At 38.4% G+C, this 16,926-nt stretch overlaps 1 protein-coding gene across 1 annotated transcript in view; it reads right to left on the bottom strand.

Annotated features, from left to right (window-relative positions):
* Positions 1-313: 313 nt before the first annotated feature.
* Positions 314-16,926, bottom strand: part of ELAVL1 (ELAV like RNA binding protein 1) — a 37,924-nt gene continuing 21,311 nt past the window's right edge. Inside the window, exons 4-6 of the mRNA XM_066636701.1 lie at positions 15,865-16,018; positions 14,302-14,527; positions 314-6,974 (exon numbers count right to left, since the gene is read on the bottom strand). Of these exons, the coding sequence (XP_066492798.1) occupies positions 6,650-6,974; positions 14,302-14,527; positions 15,865-16,018 (705 nt within the window). The 3' untranslated portion in view covers positions 314-6,649. The remainder of the gene's footprint in view (positions 6,975-14,301; positions 14,528-15,864; positions 16,019-16,926) is intronic.

Raw genomic sequence — 16,926 nt, 5'->3', positions numbered from 1 at the left:
GACTGCGCCTTGTAGATCAAGATCCTTTTCACACTCTGCTGCCTAAAACATGCCACTTTTTATTTCCACATTTGAGATATTTGTGAGTAGAGGGCCTCTGCTGTCCACTTAAATGTCTAGTCACCACACAAGCAGGAAGCCCTGGACATGTTTCTGAAAATACCAAGCACTCAATGACACAAGGGGATTCAACTTCGGTTTAGACATCTGGATAGTAGCGTCATACTTTATTTAAAGTAAACCCATGTAAAAACAAAGTTAAAATGAAAAAGTGGTACCTGAAAAATAAATTAATTATTTTGATATAAAACAAAATCAATAACTTAAAAACATGCTAAATATACAAAAAATGTTTAAGCATATATACTGTACAGTATGGAAAAACCGATAAAAGCCTTCTGTTGCACAGACAGATGACTTTATAAAAAGAAAAAGGAAAAAAGGAAAAATTGTTACACAAGTTTTAAAAGGGAAGCCAAGTAAGACTAGAAAGGTGCCATTTACAGTCCACCATTATACAGCCCATGCAAAACTCACACTGGCATTCGCATTAATGGCTGCAGATGGCACCTCTCCAGATGTACAAGTGCTACTCCAAGTTACGGGTCAAATAAAGGATCGCCTCAACATAAAGCTTCAAAACATCTTTCCTCCATTTTTTCTTAAATTATCTTGTGAAAAAGTTTTATACCATGGAAGATAAAAACAGAAAAAACGAACTATTCATGATGAGATAACTTCTCTTTAAAAAATAGAACACAAATAGCAATGGTGAAAGGTTCTAGGTGGCAGTTATGCTATTATTCGGTTTGTAAAGTCTTTTTCTTTTAGCATTAATCAACAAAATGTAGAAATTCCACTCAACAGGAAAATAAGTTTTCAGTAAACCTGTGTGTGAATGCTGGCAGTAGGATGGAATGAAGAATGGCATCTAGGCCAACTATGAAGACCTGGGGTTGAAGGCAAGCTAGTTACTGTGTGCGTGAGTTCAGTTTGGGTATCACACAAATTGTGAGTTGTTTTTAAATCATGCACTGGATACAGCTTATTTATCCTGAAAATGGATTAAATTCACTACATGCAAGTGTTACAAATTAATTTTAAGTGGCATGTACTTTGTATTCAGTTTTAAACTAAAAAAGGCATGAACTGCAATTGCCACTGATTTTTTTAAAACTATACAGTAACCTTTTAAAAAATGAAGGAACCAGGCAGATCACAAAATCCATGGCTTTTCATAATACAGGGAGAAGAAAAATCCTATAGCAAATTTCTATATATGTTAAAACTTGTACTTCTAAATAGTGATCCATCAGCTTCACAGTTGTGAACATTCACAAAGTTTCAAATAATCCCTAGCCAGTTTATATGCTCAAACCAGTACTCCAGTGGGATTTTAGGACAGCAGTTAAAAGGTGAAGGAACTCATGCTGCTTCTGTGGCATTCCAGAGAACCCCAGCTGCTGGAAGTGGAGGATTAACATTCAGAGTCTTTGGGGGCAAATTCATTCCCAGCACTTGAGGGGAGAGATGTAACTGTTCAAAACATATTTGCTTCTACAAGAGCTTCACACCCAGAGTGATAAATTAGGGAAAATGAAATGTGGTGTATTTTTTGTAAAAACAGTGCTCCCTGTTTTGGTAGTTGATTTGGTAACCTTCTACCAGAGGTAGCATTATGAAAAGGGAAAAAAAGAAACCAGATTCCATGACGTTATCAGAGAAGTATGGAAGCTGCTGCTAATAGTTCCTCTAAAGTTACACACTTCATAAAAATCATTTCCACAAAATGCAAAGCTATTTGTAACCAATTCAAAGAGCTTAATTCTGAGCATTTTAAAGAGATTCAGAATGTAATATTTAGGGTTGTAATCACCACAAAATGACACACAGTTATACAAGTAATGAAAACGTAGCTGACTTTTCTAGGTCAGGCTATGCAATGGGCCCTCATCTTGTTAGCCCACTGGTGGTAAACTGAAACACCACCTACAAAAGCAAAGGGAATTGTTACATGTGAAAATTAACAAAAACAATGTTGGATTTCCTTATCTCAAGAAGGGCTTTCGTATTTTAGTTTGCACCAAACTGTTAGCAATTCTCTATGAAAAACCACATCCCCCCTTTTCAATAATTTGAAACCCAATTACCACTTTTATTTTCAGTCTCTTTTTCCTTGTCTTTAAAAAGATAATGCACAGAAAGGCAAAGGAATCCAAGACATTTGGTCAACCTGAGACATTAAAATAAAAAAAGAATCCTACCCACATAATTCTTGTTTACTACATGTAGCCTATTTCAAGAATGTGAATTGATTCAACCTGATAATGCTTTCACATTCTGTCTTAAAGCGGTGATAACACAAACTGGGAGAGTTATTCACCACTTCAAGCTTAGGCTGGCCATCCTGTAGTACATAGTGGCTTCATGCACTTTCTATTGTAACTCAGCATGTTCCTGGGACCCTTTACAGACCTCAATATGCTATTGAGATGAGGGCAGGACTCATCTGCCTTTTGGCCTGGACTCCAAACAATCATGACACTTCAGGGATTAAAAAAAAATGCTTTCTTGAGAGTCCAAAGAGTCTGGAAGAGGATGAATACAAAACATAAATCCAAGGATTTATGAATCAAGAATGGATCAATACACTTCCTCTTTCACTGCTGCAGATGTATGCCAATTGAGGATCCATTAGTATGGTATACAGCACTGCACGTAGACTGCAGATCTTTTATGTGGACTGTACAAAAGGCAGTTCTGAAGACTAAGATGTCTGTTCTTGAGGGAATCCCACCCCCATTTGGAACAAAAAGATGTCCAGTTCCTGGCAGAAGCAGATAAACATTATAATCTCTCTTTCAGATGCATCTTTCCAAACTGGCTTCTTTTTTCCAAATGCTGAATTTTATCAGAGTATACAAGGTTGTATAAAAAAGCAATCTAATAAAAATGGAACAAGATTAATTGAATGTAGATAGTATCACACTTTATGAGGATCAAATATTATGATCACTCAGAACCTTTCAAATCCATGACTTTTGTCCACGTCACAATCTAGAAGGGAGTCCCATGCAGTTTTGCATCACAATGTACATTTTCAGGAGTCCACCTCTACAAGCTCCAGAAGTGTAACAAAAGCTGAGCAGAGTTTCCCAGAACTGTAAAACAGACTTGCCAGGATGTCTATACCATAATCAAATCAGGGTCCCAGGAAGTAAGTCTGCTAGACTGGGACTAGGAAAAAATCAGAGCAAACATGATAGGGCAAACGCTTAGCAAGGTGGTTAACTGGAAATACAAGGGAAGGCAAGAAAAACAAAACAGAGGTTTGTTTGGGAAGACATGCTGGCACAGCCAATGTCAAGTCTGAGCAACTGATAGTCCTTTTGCAAGACATGATAGGAGGGTGGTGGGGAACCACAGTATCAAAACTGACAAGTTTTTACAAAGGGAAGGAGCCATTCCTAGCAAAGGACAAGCAAAGAGCTCAGAAGACAAGACACCATGCCTCAAATCTGTAGCTGAAATTAAAGCTGCAAAACACAGAGATCGTTTCATAGACCACATTGTTAAACTGTGTTGAAAAGAAAAATATTGTAAGAGGTTCTTATTAGCGATAGACAGCTATCCCCAAGGGCCATTTCAAGACATCCTGAATCTATGGGCACAATTCAGTGAGACATTCTCCTACACATGCTCCACTGAAATGAAAGGAAGCTGCACTCCTCCCATTCATTTCAACAGGGTGAATTGCAGGAAAACGTCCCACTGAATTACACCCTCTTTTAAATAAAAGTTTCAATGATTGGGATGAAAGGAATATCAGTTGAGAGAGGATCCTTGACACTGTGTAACAGCAAGTGGCATCAGGCCCATAGTTCCAAATAACTGGAAATTCTGAACATGATCCCAAGTTCCTTTTTGGAACATGAACACTCATAGCTAATACCCACTGGAAATGATGGAGGTGCAGGCCTTGTTTTTGCAACCGAATGAAGAGGACTGTTCAAGGGTAAGACTAGAACAAATGTTATTTGTGATTATGCAGCTGCTAGGGTGAAATTGTACACAAGCTGTGGAGTCTGGACAGTTGTAGGACCTAATATAGAAAAGTTAATGCCAACTGCAAAAACAGCAGAAAAACTACTGCTGTTGTATGAATTGTTTCAAAAGGCAGCAATCTCGTTAAACAGAAGGCCTTTCCAAGCACATGCATGAAATTACCTTGGGAACCACCAGAGGGATAATAGATGATTAGGAGAGCACTTGTTAAAAGTGTTCATTTGGTTCATAAGAGTAATGTTGTTTTTTTAAAAACAACCACCACCAAAGAGGGCACTTTTGATGTGCATTTACCCTGAACCACACACAGCTGAGGGAATCCTGTCCATAAAGAAATCTGTCACACCAAACAAGCTATCATTTAATGGTGCAACACACTGTTAGAAGAGAATGAAGGCACATCACTATTAGACCTATGTAGAGTGTCTGAAGGGATGCAAGCGCAGGATATTGTGTTTACACAGCAAAGGAAAACATCTGTTCAAATGAGACATTTTTACAATGTTGGTGTAAAGAATAGGGCTATCAGCTGCAAGAAACCACAAAGCAGCATAGTGATATTTACTCAAAACACTACATCAGGATAGGAATAGAAATCTTTAGTCCATGAATCAGCATCTATAATCAAGAGGAGCAAGGAAGTGAAGAGACTGGAATACCTATGAAATTAACAATATGTAAGGCAAGGGTGCAAGAAAGTTCTCTCAGTACCTCACTGGTGGGGCAGATCTATAAATGTGCAACATGTATGGAGAACTGTGTAGGGGCATTCTCACAGGACAGGAAAAGAAATACTGCAGGAGTGCTGCTGAGCGTTCCAGTGATACTAGTGAGGCAAGTCCCCGGTGTGGCAGTCATGGCAGTACTGTCAGTTCTCAGTGCAGCATAGGGAATGCGGGGTAGCTGGCAGTGGCTGAAGGCTCATACAAGCTCAAGAAAGGGAAGGAAACAGAATGAGCGGATGATTCTTGGAGGTAAATGCCCACAGAGTCTGGGGTGTCTGGCCCCCCTGATCAGCTTATGCAAGGCAGTTTTCAGAATGTGATGCATGACAAATTGCTTTCCAAGATTCCAACACGTTTTTCTTGAGCAAAAAAACCGGTCAGTTTGCACACTATAAACCTATTTACTACACAGTGAGAATTCTGTTTAACTTGCAAAGCCCTTCTGAATTAGTTAAACAGCAACTTGCCATAGAAGCTGCCACAAGCCCTCACTCTCGCTACATCAGTGGTTGTAAATCTTTTCCATAAGTTTAATCTCCTACTGGCCAGTTGATCGCAATGTTTCTTAAACACCAAATCATTCCTATTGGAAAAAGGATTGTTGTATTTTTAATGTTTGGACACTGTGCAATATGGAAGGGGGGCGGAAAATTAAAATAACAAACCAAAACAAAATTTGAGCAAAACCAAATGAAATTTAATTGGTCTTAAATGCAAAAGTAAAAACAAAACACAAAAAAGCAAAAGAAAATTAACAGAAAACAACTCAAAGTTTCAAGGCAGTGCAGAAAACTTTGGGGATTAATTAAAATCTTAAAGTCTACAAAATCAAATTTTTGTCTGTGTTAAACCTCTAACTTGAAAGTTTTAATGTACTTTTCTGCCAAGTGTTCAGTACGTAAAGCTATTTGTCAAAACAAAATCCTATTAAAATAGGAAACATCTAGCACTTATGGGAAGGGATGCAGAAAAATCACAATGCTCAAATGTTAATAACTTTTATAAAAGAAACCCAAGAACTCAACCTAAAATTATATTTGAAAGAAAGGTTAACACTAATTCTTGCCACATTTCTTTTATCAGAAAGTAACACACTAGGATGTGCTATTTGGAGGTAAGAACTCTTCAAGTGGCAACGTGTTCACACTGGGTTTGGAGTTTCATTTTTACTCTGAAATGTTGCCAGAGTTTCTATGAAACTCTTTGGTCCATTCTTACTGGAAACTGGGCTTTTAAAGAATTTTTAAAATAATCTAAGATTTTTTTCAGTTTGACATTTTGCCCATCCATCAACTAACTTGGTCAACAGTGTTCTAAAACGCTGGCATGCTCTCATTCATTATAGGCTTTTCTTCTACAAATTAATTGTAGGTGGAGAGATATTTGATAATACAAAAATCAACTGCCAGCTAAAACTTCCAATGTCAAGGTTTGCCAGATGCTACTGGGGACAATTTTATAGAGAAGCTTGGAAATGGCAGACACCATTCAGTGGAACCAACAGCCATTCACTTAAGGGAAAGCATATCTGACAATTTCAACACTGTCCGAGTCTAACTGAAATTGTCAATTTAGATTTGGGGGCTCAAGGACAGGTCATGAACAGAACCATTAAAAAGAAAATTAAAACTAATAGAATGTTGCAGGACTTAAGGAAAAAAAACAACACCCAAACATTTGAACATGTTGGTGGCATCCCAGAATATAAAACCCCTTTTCCACTTCTCATTTAGACTAAAGACAAACAACTTTGTGAAAATTGGCGCAACAAAAAGAATTGTATACTAACAAAACAAAAAAATTTCAAACGTTTCCATCACTCAGTTATCTATTCCATAGAAAAAAAGCCACGAGCGAAGTTATTTGTGGGACTTGTTGGTTTTGAAGGAAACCTGCAAGATTTTGTCCCCCAGCCGGTAGCCGTTAAGACTCGCTATGGCCATGGCGGCTTCTTCATAGTTTGTCATTGTCACAAAGCCAAAGCCTTTACACTTGTTGGTGTTGAAGTCGCGGATGACTTTCACATTAGTCACCGCACCAAAGGGGCCAAACATCTGCCAGAGGATTCCCTCATCGGCATCTTGGCCAAGGTTGTAGATGAAGATACACCAGCCCGAAGAGGAGTTTCCTGGGACATTTACACCAGAAAGCCCACTCATGTGATCTACACCCATAGGAGAGAACCTAGCAAATAAAAAGCACACAATAGTTCATGTAAACAAAACAACAAAACAAAAAAAAATCAGTTCAATCAAGCAAACTTGATAGGGAATCAAGATCAGGAATGTTGGGTTTGCCTTACAGAGCCCAGGGCACTGCTTATGAAGCAAAGCATCAATGTGCCTCTCCGGCAAGCAGAACAGCAAAGCATCTTCTTGGGGCATATTAAAACCTAGCATCTTTCATGGTCTAGAACCCTTGTTGTCAGATGCAAGAAATGTTTTCTTACACACTCGCACAGGTACAGAGGAAAAAGGGTAAATAGTAGGTTTAGAAAGTTGTGAAATTAAGAGGCAACATGGTAAGCTGATATTATTTCTATCTTGTGTACATATGAACAGTGACCTATTCTATCATAGATATTACTACTTTATTTTAATTGATTTTAAAACTAGGCTCATGTGTAGCACAAACAGCACTCAAGATCTGACACTTCTGATTGCATTCTGACCCATGATCCCAATTACGGCTGTGAATTTTTCACTACAGTTGCCAGTAGCTATGTGTAGCTAAAAAGATAGTATTTATTAACTATGACTACAAATATGTTAAGTTTTTATCTGGTGTAAATATCTTGAAGACCAGTATGACGTAGAAGTTAAGTGTATTAGATTTAGGTTGGTGAGACCTAGGTTCAAAGGCCTGGAAGCCTTAGGCCACTCATCATTCTCATATGGTTGTTGTAAGAATAAAGGGGATATATTATGATAATGTATCCCTCCCTAAGCTCCTTGGAAGAAGGATGAAATACAAACAAGGAAATAATAATTTGGGCTCTGTCATTTACATTTTATTCCTCTGGTCCCATTCTTTCTAGGGTTTTTTCCTCCTCCTCTTTACCTGTCTGCCTCTCCTCTGAGGACACCAAGCATCTGACGAAGTAGGTTCTAATCCTTCTGCTTCAATAAAGTCTACAGTTAAGAAACCACAAGATCCTTTGCTGTTTTTACTGAAATAGGCTAATATGGCTATTCTTCTTAAATTTGTCACCAACTGCCTACTTCTCCTTACCGATTCAAATGAAATGAACAAGAGCGGAGAGAGAGAGAGAGAGAGAGAGAGAGAGCAAGCACACACACAACACTGCTCCTATTTAGGTCAATCGGGCTTGCATGAAATTCCCTGGAAACTGTGCACTACTATACCAAGGACAAGATTATAGTGCCACTGACAGGATCGGGGAAGAGCTGATGTTCAGACATCCTCGGTATACACATGCCACATCAGTTCCTGAACCATGGTAGCTTCTTCCGGTAGCTGCGATTACCTGAACCATTGTGAAAGGGCCAATAAGAAGCAACTGCTCTGGTCTGTGACCTGCATTGCATTGATTGGGTGAATTTTTTGGTCATTTCTGGATTCTACAGTCCGAGAAACCCAGGCTTGCATGCAGGGAGGCCATGAGGCAATTTTTCCCCTTTAAACATTGCAAGAACAGCTACCAGACAGGCATGGAAAACATTCGCCTCTTCTCTAGCAATTCCATGGTACCCCTACCCCATTCCCAAAAACATGGAAAAACTCTTAGGCACTAGGTCCAATTTATTTCCAGTAGTCAGAGGGCTCTTGGCCCTTTACTGTATTCCATTCAGCATTTAGCTATATAGATCTATTCCCTTTCTCCCTGGCCTAGAAAAGCAAGATAACAGCTGACTGTCTCACAGAGTTTGACCCCTTTGAACCTGCCCCATCTTCTTAACACATTACAAAGTGACAAAGATTTGGCTATTTGGTAATATGGGGTGGACATCCTGCCAAGGTGAGAAATCAGAGAATTGTTTTAATAGCCTGTTTAGGGTTGAATGGCTCTTCACTATTTGGTTGTAGACAAATAATACACCACCTTCTCTATAACCTTGTTCTCTCAACTGAAAGAGGAGCACACCAAATTGTTTAACCAAGAGATATCAGACATAAGTTAAACAACCTTTTCAGATCCACCTGTATGGTTAGGATCATTCAAATTGTTCTCCAACCCAAATTTCTAAGGATTGTGAACATGCCTGAACATGCACCCTACGTCTTCCCCTCTCCATTTCCTGTTCAGTGCTAACTCTAGTTTGCTGCAACTTCCAAATCAGTAAACTATGGTTAGTGTTTACCTTCAAACTAGAATCAGAAACCATAGTTTGAAGTGGATTCTTGATTCCTATTTGGAGGGCAAACACTTTGCCCTGATCTGCAGGGAGGAAAGGTATGAGTCTGTGGCTCATTCACAATCTCCCAAAGCATGGTTAAGCAGATCATCTGAATTAAGCCATAGATTTCAACCCCAAGTCCATTAAATTAAGATGTTTAGAACAATTGGCAAAAATACCCTAAGGAACATAACACAGTGGGGAAAACCATCTACATGGAAGAGGCTGAGTACAGGCAAATAGAAGAACATGTATTTATTTAACATGTAACAAGAATTCTGAAAGATACCCATCTAACTACACTTTTGGAGAATTTAAAAATAAACATGCAAGGGTTTCACTGAAGAAATAACTACTAGAAGGAATTTATAACAAGCATTGTGTGAAAATGAGCAAAGACTTTAAAAAAAAAAGACACAGAAGCAAGTGAAATAAGAAATCCAAAACCAGAAGAACAGTAAATTAGAGGAAAGTCATTTTGAAAATATAACTAGAGTTTTCAAAAGTGTATCTAGTATTGTGAACCAGGTTCTTAAAGAGAACAGCTGCCGATACAGGGGATAATGGCAGAAGATATAACTAAGCTTTCAGGGAACACTGATATACAGAGTTTAATGTGTACCAACTGAGCTGCTGCTGGTAACCAATGCAAGTAAATCTCTTGAAAAATGAACCAATCTCTATACATTAAAGTATATGCCATCTAAAAACAAAGTGCTAGCTTATGGTTGCTAATAGTATTGCTGATTATTATCTAACCAAACTATTACGAATCAATTAAAATTTAACTGTTTCTAACAGGAGTGAGATCTTGTTAGCAGATTAGAAAACTCTTAACAGAGTTATTCACTACTGATAATAGCGAATGTTATTGGGATGATTATTAGAACTATTTATCATTATGGTGATGAATTTACAGAGAACTTTGCAGGACAATTATTGGCTCTACTGTTTATTTGATATTAGCAGTTGATGAATTATTCATATTTTTACATACTTTTGAATAGTATTTTTGACTGGGTAAAGCGGTGGTTTTACAATTCTATTCCAAGAAAGATTTTTTTGGGTTCCTCAACAATGGAAAAGCTTCCTGGAAAGACCATGAGGGGCCATTACCATGTTTACAAAACCTGGTACAAAATACAGGCCGTTACCTTTATTTTTAAAAAAAATTGGCTTGGTTTTACTCACTAACTTCTGTTTGTGCTTACTATCCCCCCCCCCCAAGTCTTTTGCATGAACATTGATTGGGCTTGGGAATAAAGAAGGGATTTCTCTTATGTGCACTTATTGTACTTATTGTATGGAGACAATAAGGAACACTGAGAGAGAACTATGCAATTCCTTGCTTTAAGCAAACCTGTGTATGTGAGAGCGGTTGGCGGGCATGCTGGCAGGCATGCTGCTTAGCAAAGCATCTACCCCAAACCATAACTCAGTGCTAAAGCAAATGTATATATAGGGATACAGGTTTAAAGTATTAATTTTTATCTGATCTGTTTGGCCAGAGGGCCACATCAAATACCTGGCATGGTGTTGAGGACTGGAAAAAAAATTTAAATATAAAATTTATATAAATAAGAGATAGAACTTAGAGGAGTGAATAAATGAATGAATGGGCTCATTCATTCAACCTCTCTGGCCCTTAGAACACCCTCCAGACACAACCATAGCATAGTTCCTGTCACGTTTGGCCAAGTGGGTTAGAGGCTTTCAGGGGACAAGAGGTTGGCCGCGGGCCGGATAGAGGCTTGCCGAGGGCTGCATGTGGACCCCGCGCTGGGGTTTGGAGACTCCTGATCGAAGGTAGTAGGGGCTGGAAAAGATCTCTGTGTTAGGCCAGGAGAACCACTACTGGTCACTGTAGGCAAGTCTGAGGATAGATGGGTCGGTGGTGTGAGCAGAAAGAAACTTCATATCATTATTTTCCCCTACCACAAAAAACAGCATGGGAAGCACTCAAGTGAGGAGGCAGAAAGGCCTGATAGAAGGATTTAAGTATTATTTACATTAATCTGTGGCAGTTGTCCACATAAGACTGATTAATGGCAAATCAAAAGAGAGAAACTGGAGGAGTTAAAAACAATAATGCCAAGGGTAAAACCTTTCCTCATATATTGAACGAAGGCAACATAAAATTTTACTAAATGGGATTCAACCGGAAACTGGTAATGGTTATGAAATATGAAGATCAATATCTTCTTCACGGTATGACTTAAGATTTTTAGAAACTGGTCACATAATATTTGTTTCCCAACTAAAACAGAAGGAAATAGTATTCAGAGGACTTGTGTCTTGTTTGTCTAGTCAGGAGACTTGAAACAAAATAAGCACACACTTCTCAGCCTCTAAGTGATAACTCAGTTAGGTTAAACAGAAAATAAAAATAGCTAATTGTTAAAATATGTGATATCAAAACGAAAAGCAAATGCACTGAGGCAGCTGATTAATATTTTAATCACTGAAAGAGGAATGAAAATCTAAAATTCTATTTAAGAAATTGGACTCCCTTACCCCTTTTATTTTTCTCAAATGGCTGCTTAAACTGCAATATTACAGGCAGGGGTTATCACTGCACAGCACCTTGTATTTTAGACAATAACCCAGTATTAACTGTGGGTATGCTCTTGTTCCAGTTTCCGCTATGAAGGAGCTGATATAGAATTTTCGTTGCAATGATACATCGGGTTTTACTGAACAGCCATCTTTTTAAAAAAAGGTAGAGATTGCTTTTGCAAAACTTGTACAAGAAAAATGGGTACAAATGACCATGAACAAAAATTGTAATCTTACTGAAAACAACTTTAAAAATTAATGAGTGACAAAATTATACTTAAGATCTGGCAGGTAAATCTAGGACACAATAATATTTGACCAGGATGCCAAATTATTATTATTAGAGAAGGCAAAAGAAATGTGCTTCCCAAGAGCCAATAAAAAAAAGTGAAGGGTAATGAGTCTCCCAGGCCAACTGTCTAAAGTCATTTCTGAAGTTAGTGCCAAAGTGGGAAGGGGAGAAACATTTGCTAGATTAAGATAGCAATTTCATGTACAATTATGGAGAGTAAGTCCTACTGAAACCAGCAGGTCACAGGCCCAAACTAGATAGGACATGAGCAACAGGCATTAAGCATTGTACAGGCCTGCAGCCATAATGGTATGTGCATTTTTCCCTGCTTGATTTGCTTTTAAAAACCCCCCAAAAGCCCCGAGAGAATGGTGTACGTATTTTTTCTTAACCTTTTCCCCTCCAGTTGTTTTTCCCTAACCATGGAGAACAGGCTGGGGAAAAAAAACACATACACCCCCTTTGTACTTGTATCTTTTCTCTCTGCAAGTAGAGGAGGAAGGAGGGGGGAGAAAGGCAGCTTTTGAGCAGTAAAGGACAGGAGGGAAAAATTAAGAAGTCTTCACCATTACGCCAATCAATTTTGCAACCACCTGTGGGTCCTTTAGAGACAAAAAAACTGTTCCCAAGGAAGATTTGTGCGGCTGCACATCACATTAAATGCAGACTTCAACAACAAGCAAACATGCATACATTTGGGCTGCAAGCATGGATGTGGGAAGGTATCGCAATTACTTCTGCAACTATTTTGCTCTGCTGAACAACTGCATTACATGGAAGTAGGATTCTACAAGTTGTTCTTTTGAGTGTTAATTTGTATTTGCATGCTTGAATAACTGCACATTCTCCATTTAGAAGGTATGGACCTAGCAAAACTGCACAGTATTCCTTCCAAATTTAGAAGGAATAGATAGGCCTTGCCCCAATTTATTTTAACAGAGAAATGAGCATGTCAAAGGGGTGGGAAGAGAAGTGGCTGCATTATACATTATTCCTCATTCAGTGTTCAATATATATAACTGTGAAACATGTCATTTCTTTTTTTGCCAGTTGGCAACACTGATTGTAAGTCTACTGCTTTGTTTGGATCGCTTCTCAAATGAAAATGTGAATTTCACTTTAGGAACCTTAAATCATGGATATTCACAGAATCACTAGCTGAGAATAAATTGTCTGGAGTTTTTTCAAGCTTGGGTCAGGGTTGCTGTGCTGATAATACTGTGATTTATTTCTATTTAAAGTGCTGCCTTTAACATTACTGATTTGTATCTTTAAAAAGTTTATGATGTGTTTATAGTTCTTTAAGCTACTCTGAGCACTACTTTTAATCAGAAATACGGTATAGCTGTTTTAAAAAAAATATTACATAACGAAGCCTTTAACTAAAACTGCCCAAGCGATTGTTGATTTGGGATAGAGACTTTCATGGGATTAAGGATAAGAAAATTTTACCAGCTTTTTTTAACAGTACTGGAATTGCACCTTATGAGGAAACGTGCATTACAGTGTGTACCAGACCCCCATTCAGTAATTTGAGGACATTATCTTTTGACACACTATTAAGAAGCATCAGATCAGACAGACAAATTTTCAACCTTTATTTACAGGGGAAGGAGGACCTGGAGGGCTTTTAATCATCTACTTTTGAAATTGTTAGGAAAAAAGGAAAAAGCTGATGGAACAGAAATAAGAACAGAAATGGACATCAACAATGATTACTGACAACACTTGGGGATACATATCCATTTGGGGACAGAAGCACTCAACTTTCTTGAATGTGAAAAGAAAGTATTCAGAACTCCCTAAAGTTATACAGAATGCACTTATAAATCTAATGGAAGATGTTGGAGGTGCAATTGGGACCAAGCTGATGGGTTCCACGTGAACTGTCAAGAAATATTGGGAAACAGTGGTTAAAGTAATAACAGAAATCACTGGATATAAATTTACATTGAAATCTATTGTGACCTCTTACAGATTATTTAAAAATGGCACCTATAACCGATGCATGGCTTAGGATATGGAATACCTATTAATGTTTTCATTAACATATATGGTTGGGCTTCATGAAGGGAGAGTTACTCCTAGAAAAGCCATCTTTATTGACTACATGGATTATAAAGGTCTTTCACAGAACGCTAATCCTAATATTTTGACATGTAGAGTGGTTACACCAATGTTGTTTTATTCTCTAGCAACTGAAGATTGTGATGTGTCCAATGAGGAGCAGTAATGATTTTAAAAGGGCAAGGAAGCAGAGACACACAGTACAGACCTTCAATTATTTTCACCCTTCCTAACCTACCTGAATCTTTGTGCTTGGTGATGGACAGGCCCCCCAAACCGTCTTGCTGGTGAGTGGTACAGCTGTGAAAGCAGTGCCACATTTTTGTTCTGGTTGGGGTTGGCTGCAAACTTCACTGTGATTGGCTCAGAAGAGCCTGGGGGCTTGTGACCATTGAAGTTTGAAATTGCCTCTTCAGCTTCTGACCTTTTGTCAAACCGGATAAATGCAACCCCTCTGGACAGACCTGGAAACCAAATCAATGAAAATGCAAAATAAGCAATCCCTTCCTTTCCTGCCAAACATACACAATCTTGAAACAGTTGTACAATTAAATAATCTATGTATTTCAACAACACTGAAAAGGAGAAGTTGGAAAATAATCCATTCAACATTAACCGTTTTCAGCTCTATGAATTTCGAGAGGAAAGAGCTAAGCATATGCTTAACTTTTCCACTAATGCCAACAGGATATAGCGCTTGACTTTGCCTGGGTTAACCTTTAAATTACATTTCCAAAAAGGACAAAACCCCCCCAAATTTGAGTAATGGAGGAATTACACTGAGTCATCAACTTGATTTAGACAGAATACTGGTAAGTTGCCTCAAAAAGACCACAATTCAAAATGCAGTTTTTTAAAACAATCAGTTTGCGATCAGCAAACTGAGGATAATTCTTAAGTGTTAAGTCTTACATATGCACTTTCAAGTCACTGAGTCAATATTTCTCAGTGTTTCTCAAACTGTGGGTTGGGACACACTAGGTGGATCATGAGCCAATTTCAGGTGGGTCCCCATTCATTCCAATATTTTATTTTTAATATAATAGACTTAATGCTACCATGGTATGTGACTGCATTTGGGGAAATGTTACAGACCTGTATTTCTAACAAGCTACTATGTATGTTCTTTTAACAATGACAATCAATGGGACTTACTTCTGGGTAAGTGTGGGTAGGATTGCAGCCTAGGATTGTTAAAAATGTTCCTGCTTGATGTCACTTCTCATTATGATATCACTTCCAGTGGGTCCTGACAGATTCATTCTAAAAAGTGGGTCCTGGTGCTAAATATGTGAGACCTACTGGTTGGCAACCTTCAGTCTCGAAAGACTATGGTATAAGCCTACAGCACCCAGTATTCCCAGGCGGAGACCTACTGTTATAATCAATATCAGAAGAGGAAAAGGCCTGAATTTCTGAGGCAAGAGGGTATTGCTGGTCCTTCTCCACTCAATGCAGCCACATTACATAAGCTTCCTGGGTGACCTTGGGCCAATCACTATCTCTCAATCTCACTTACCTCACAGGGTTATTGTGAGGACAACAGGAGGGGAGGAACTATGTATCTCAGCCTGAGTTCCACCAAGGAAAGGTGGTATAAAAATTTGAAAAATAAAATAAATAAAATTACTCTTCCAGATCTTCATTTCCTGTCATCCTGGGAGGAAGGAAGAGGTGCAAATATTGCAAAGTGCTTTAGCAATTACCCTCACATGAATATCTAACGGTACACCAAGCCAGCCAATCCAGTAGAAAATATATATAATTGCACTGAACGTAGCAGAAATACTGCCATTCACACCTGTAGTTTGGTCAACCAGCACACGTGAGTTGATAATGCGCCCAAACCGTGAAAACATGTCTTCTACATCTTTCTGTGTCATTGTCCTTGGCAGACCGCTAATGTACAAGTTTGCATCTTTGATAACCTCAGAGCTTGGACGGGCATATGACACCTAAAAAAAAGAGGGGGGGGGAGATAGAGGACTACTGATTTAGGTTCACAAATTCCTAAAAGCATCAGCTGCCTATATCCCTCCAGAACTCTTAGCAACAGTCAATTCCCTGCTTTTACTGTTCTAAGCAAAATTTCCCTCACTGTCAGTATTTCAGAGAGAAGAAACAAATGCAATTTCCCCTTTTTTGAATTCTGTTTAACACATTTCATTTCTAGCAGCCTGCCATTTGTCCAGCTTTGCCAGGAATCAACCAAAACAATAACTCTAAATATAAGATGATCTCAATTTAGCCACAGAGAGTCAGTCATCTCGGTCGCAATCATTTACTTACTAGAAGGCTTAGAAGTTAAGAATTTTTAAAAAATTCTGTATCCCATCTGGCACATATTTCTGTATGAAGACTTGCACTGGGAGGGATTTCTCAAGGCTCCCCATTTTACAGCAAAATTTTACAGCAGGTTCTGTTGGTTGTTGGTATAAGCAACACAACCAGGCCCCATATCAAAAATTTCTTCACAGTAGCCACTTGCTGGATACGGCAAAGGAACAATTCAGCTTTCCAAATGTTTCCACAAGGGAGGAGGAAATAATACTGAGGATCATGTATGCTGGAAGTCTCAACGGGGTTACATGGTTAAGTAGTAGCCTGAACATTCATACAAAACTTTATTTTTTACACAAGAGCTTGGAAACTTAACAAGGGAAACCTGCTCATAAAATCCATGACCAACTGAGCACCCCAAGAGTGTTTGTTTGCACTTTGGGAGTACATGCACTCAGGGCCTTTGATTTGATTGCCACTCAAATCTTGAATACATTAGTACTCATAAGCACAATATAATACAGCAATTAAGATAAAACTTAGTATTTTACAATCTTACTGGTTAAGCTTTCTGTATGCCAGA

The sequence above is a fragment of the Tiliqua scincoides genome, chromosome 8 (genome assembly GCF_035046505.1).
Source record: "Tiliqua scincoides isolate rTilSci1 chromosome 8, rTilSci1.hap2, whole genome shotgun sequence".
NCBI classification, from domain to species: Eukaryota; Metazoa; Chordata; class Lepidosauria; order Squamata; family Scincidae; genus Tiliqua; species Tiliqua scincoides.
The sequence above is the reverse complement of the archived record's forward strand: the minus strand, read 5'-3'. Positions and strand labels throughout refer to the sequence as shown.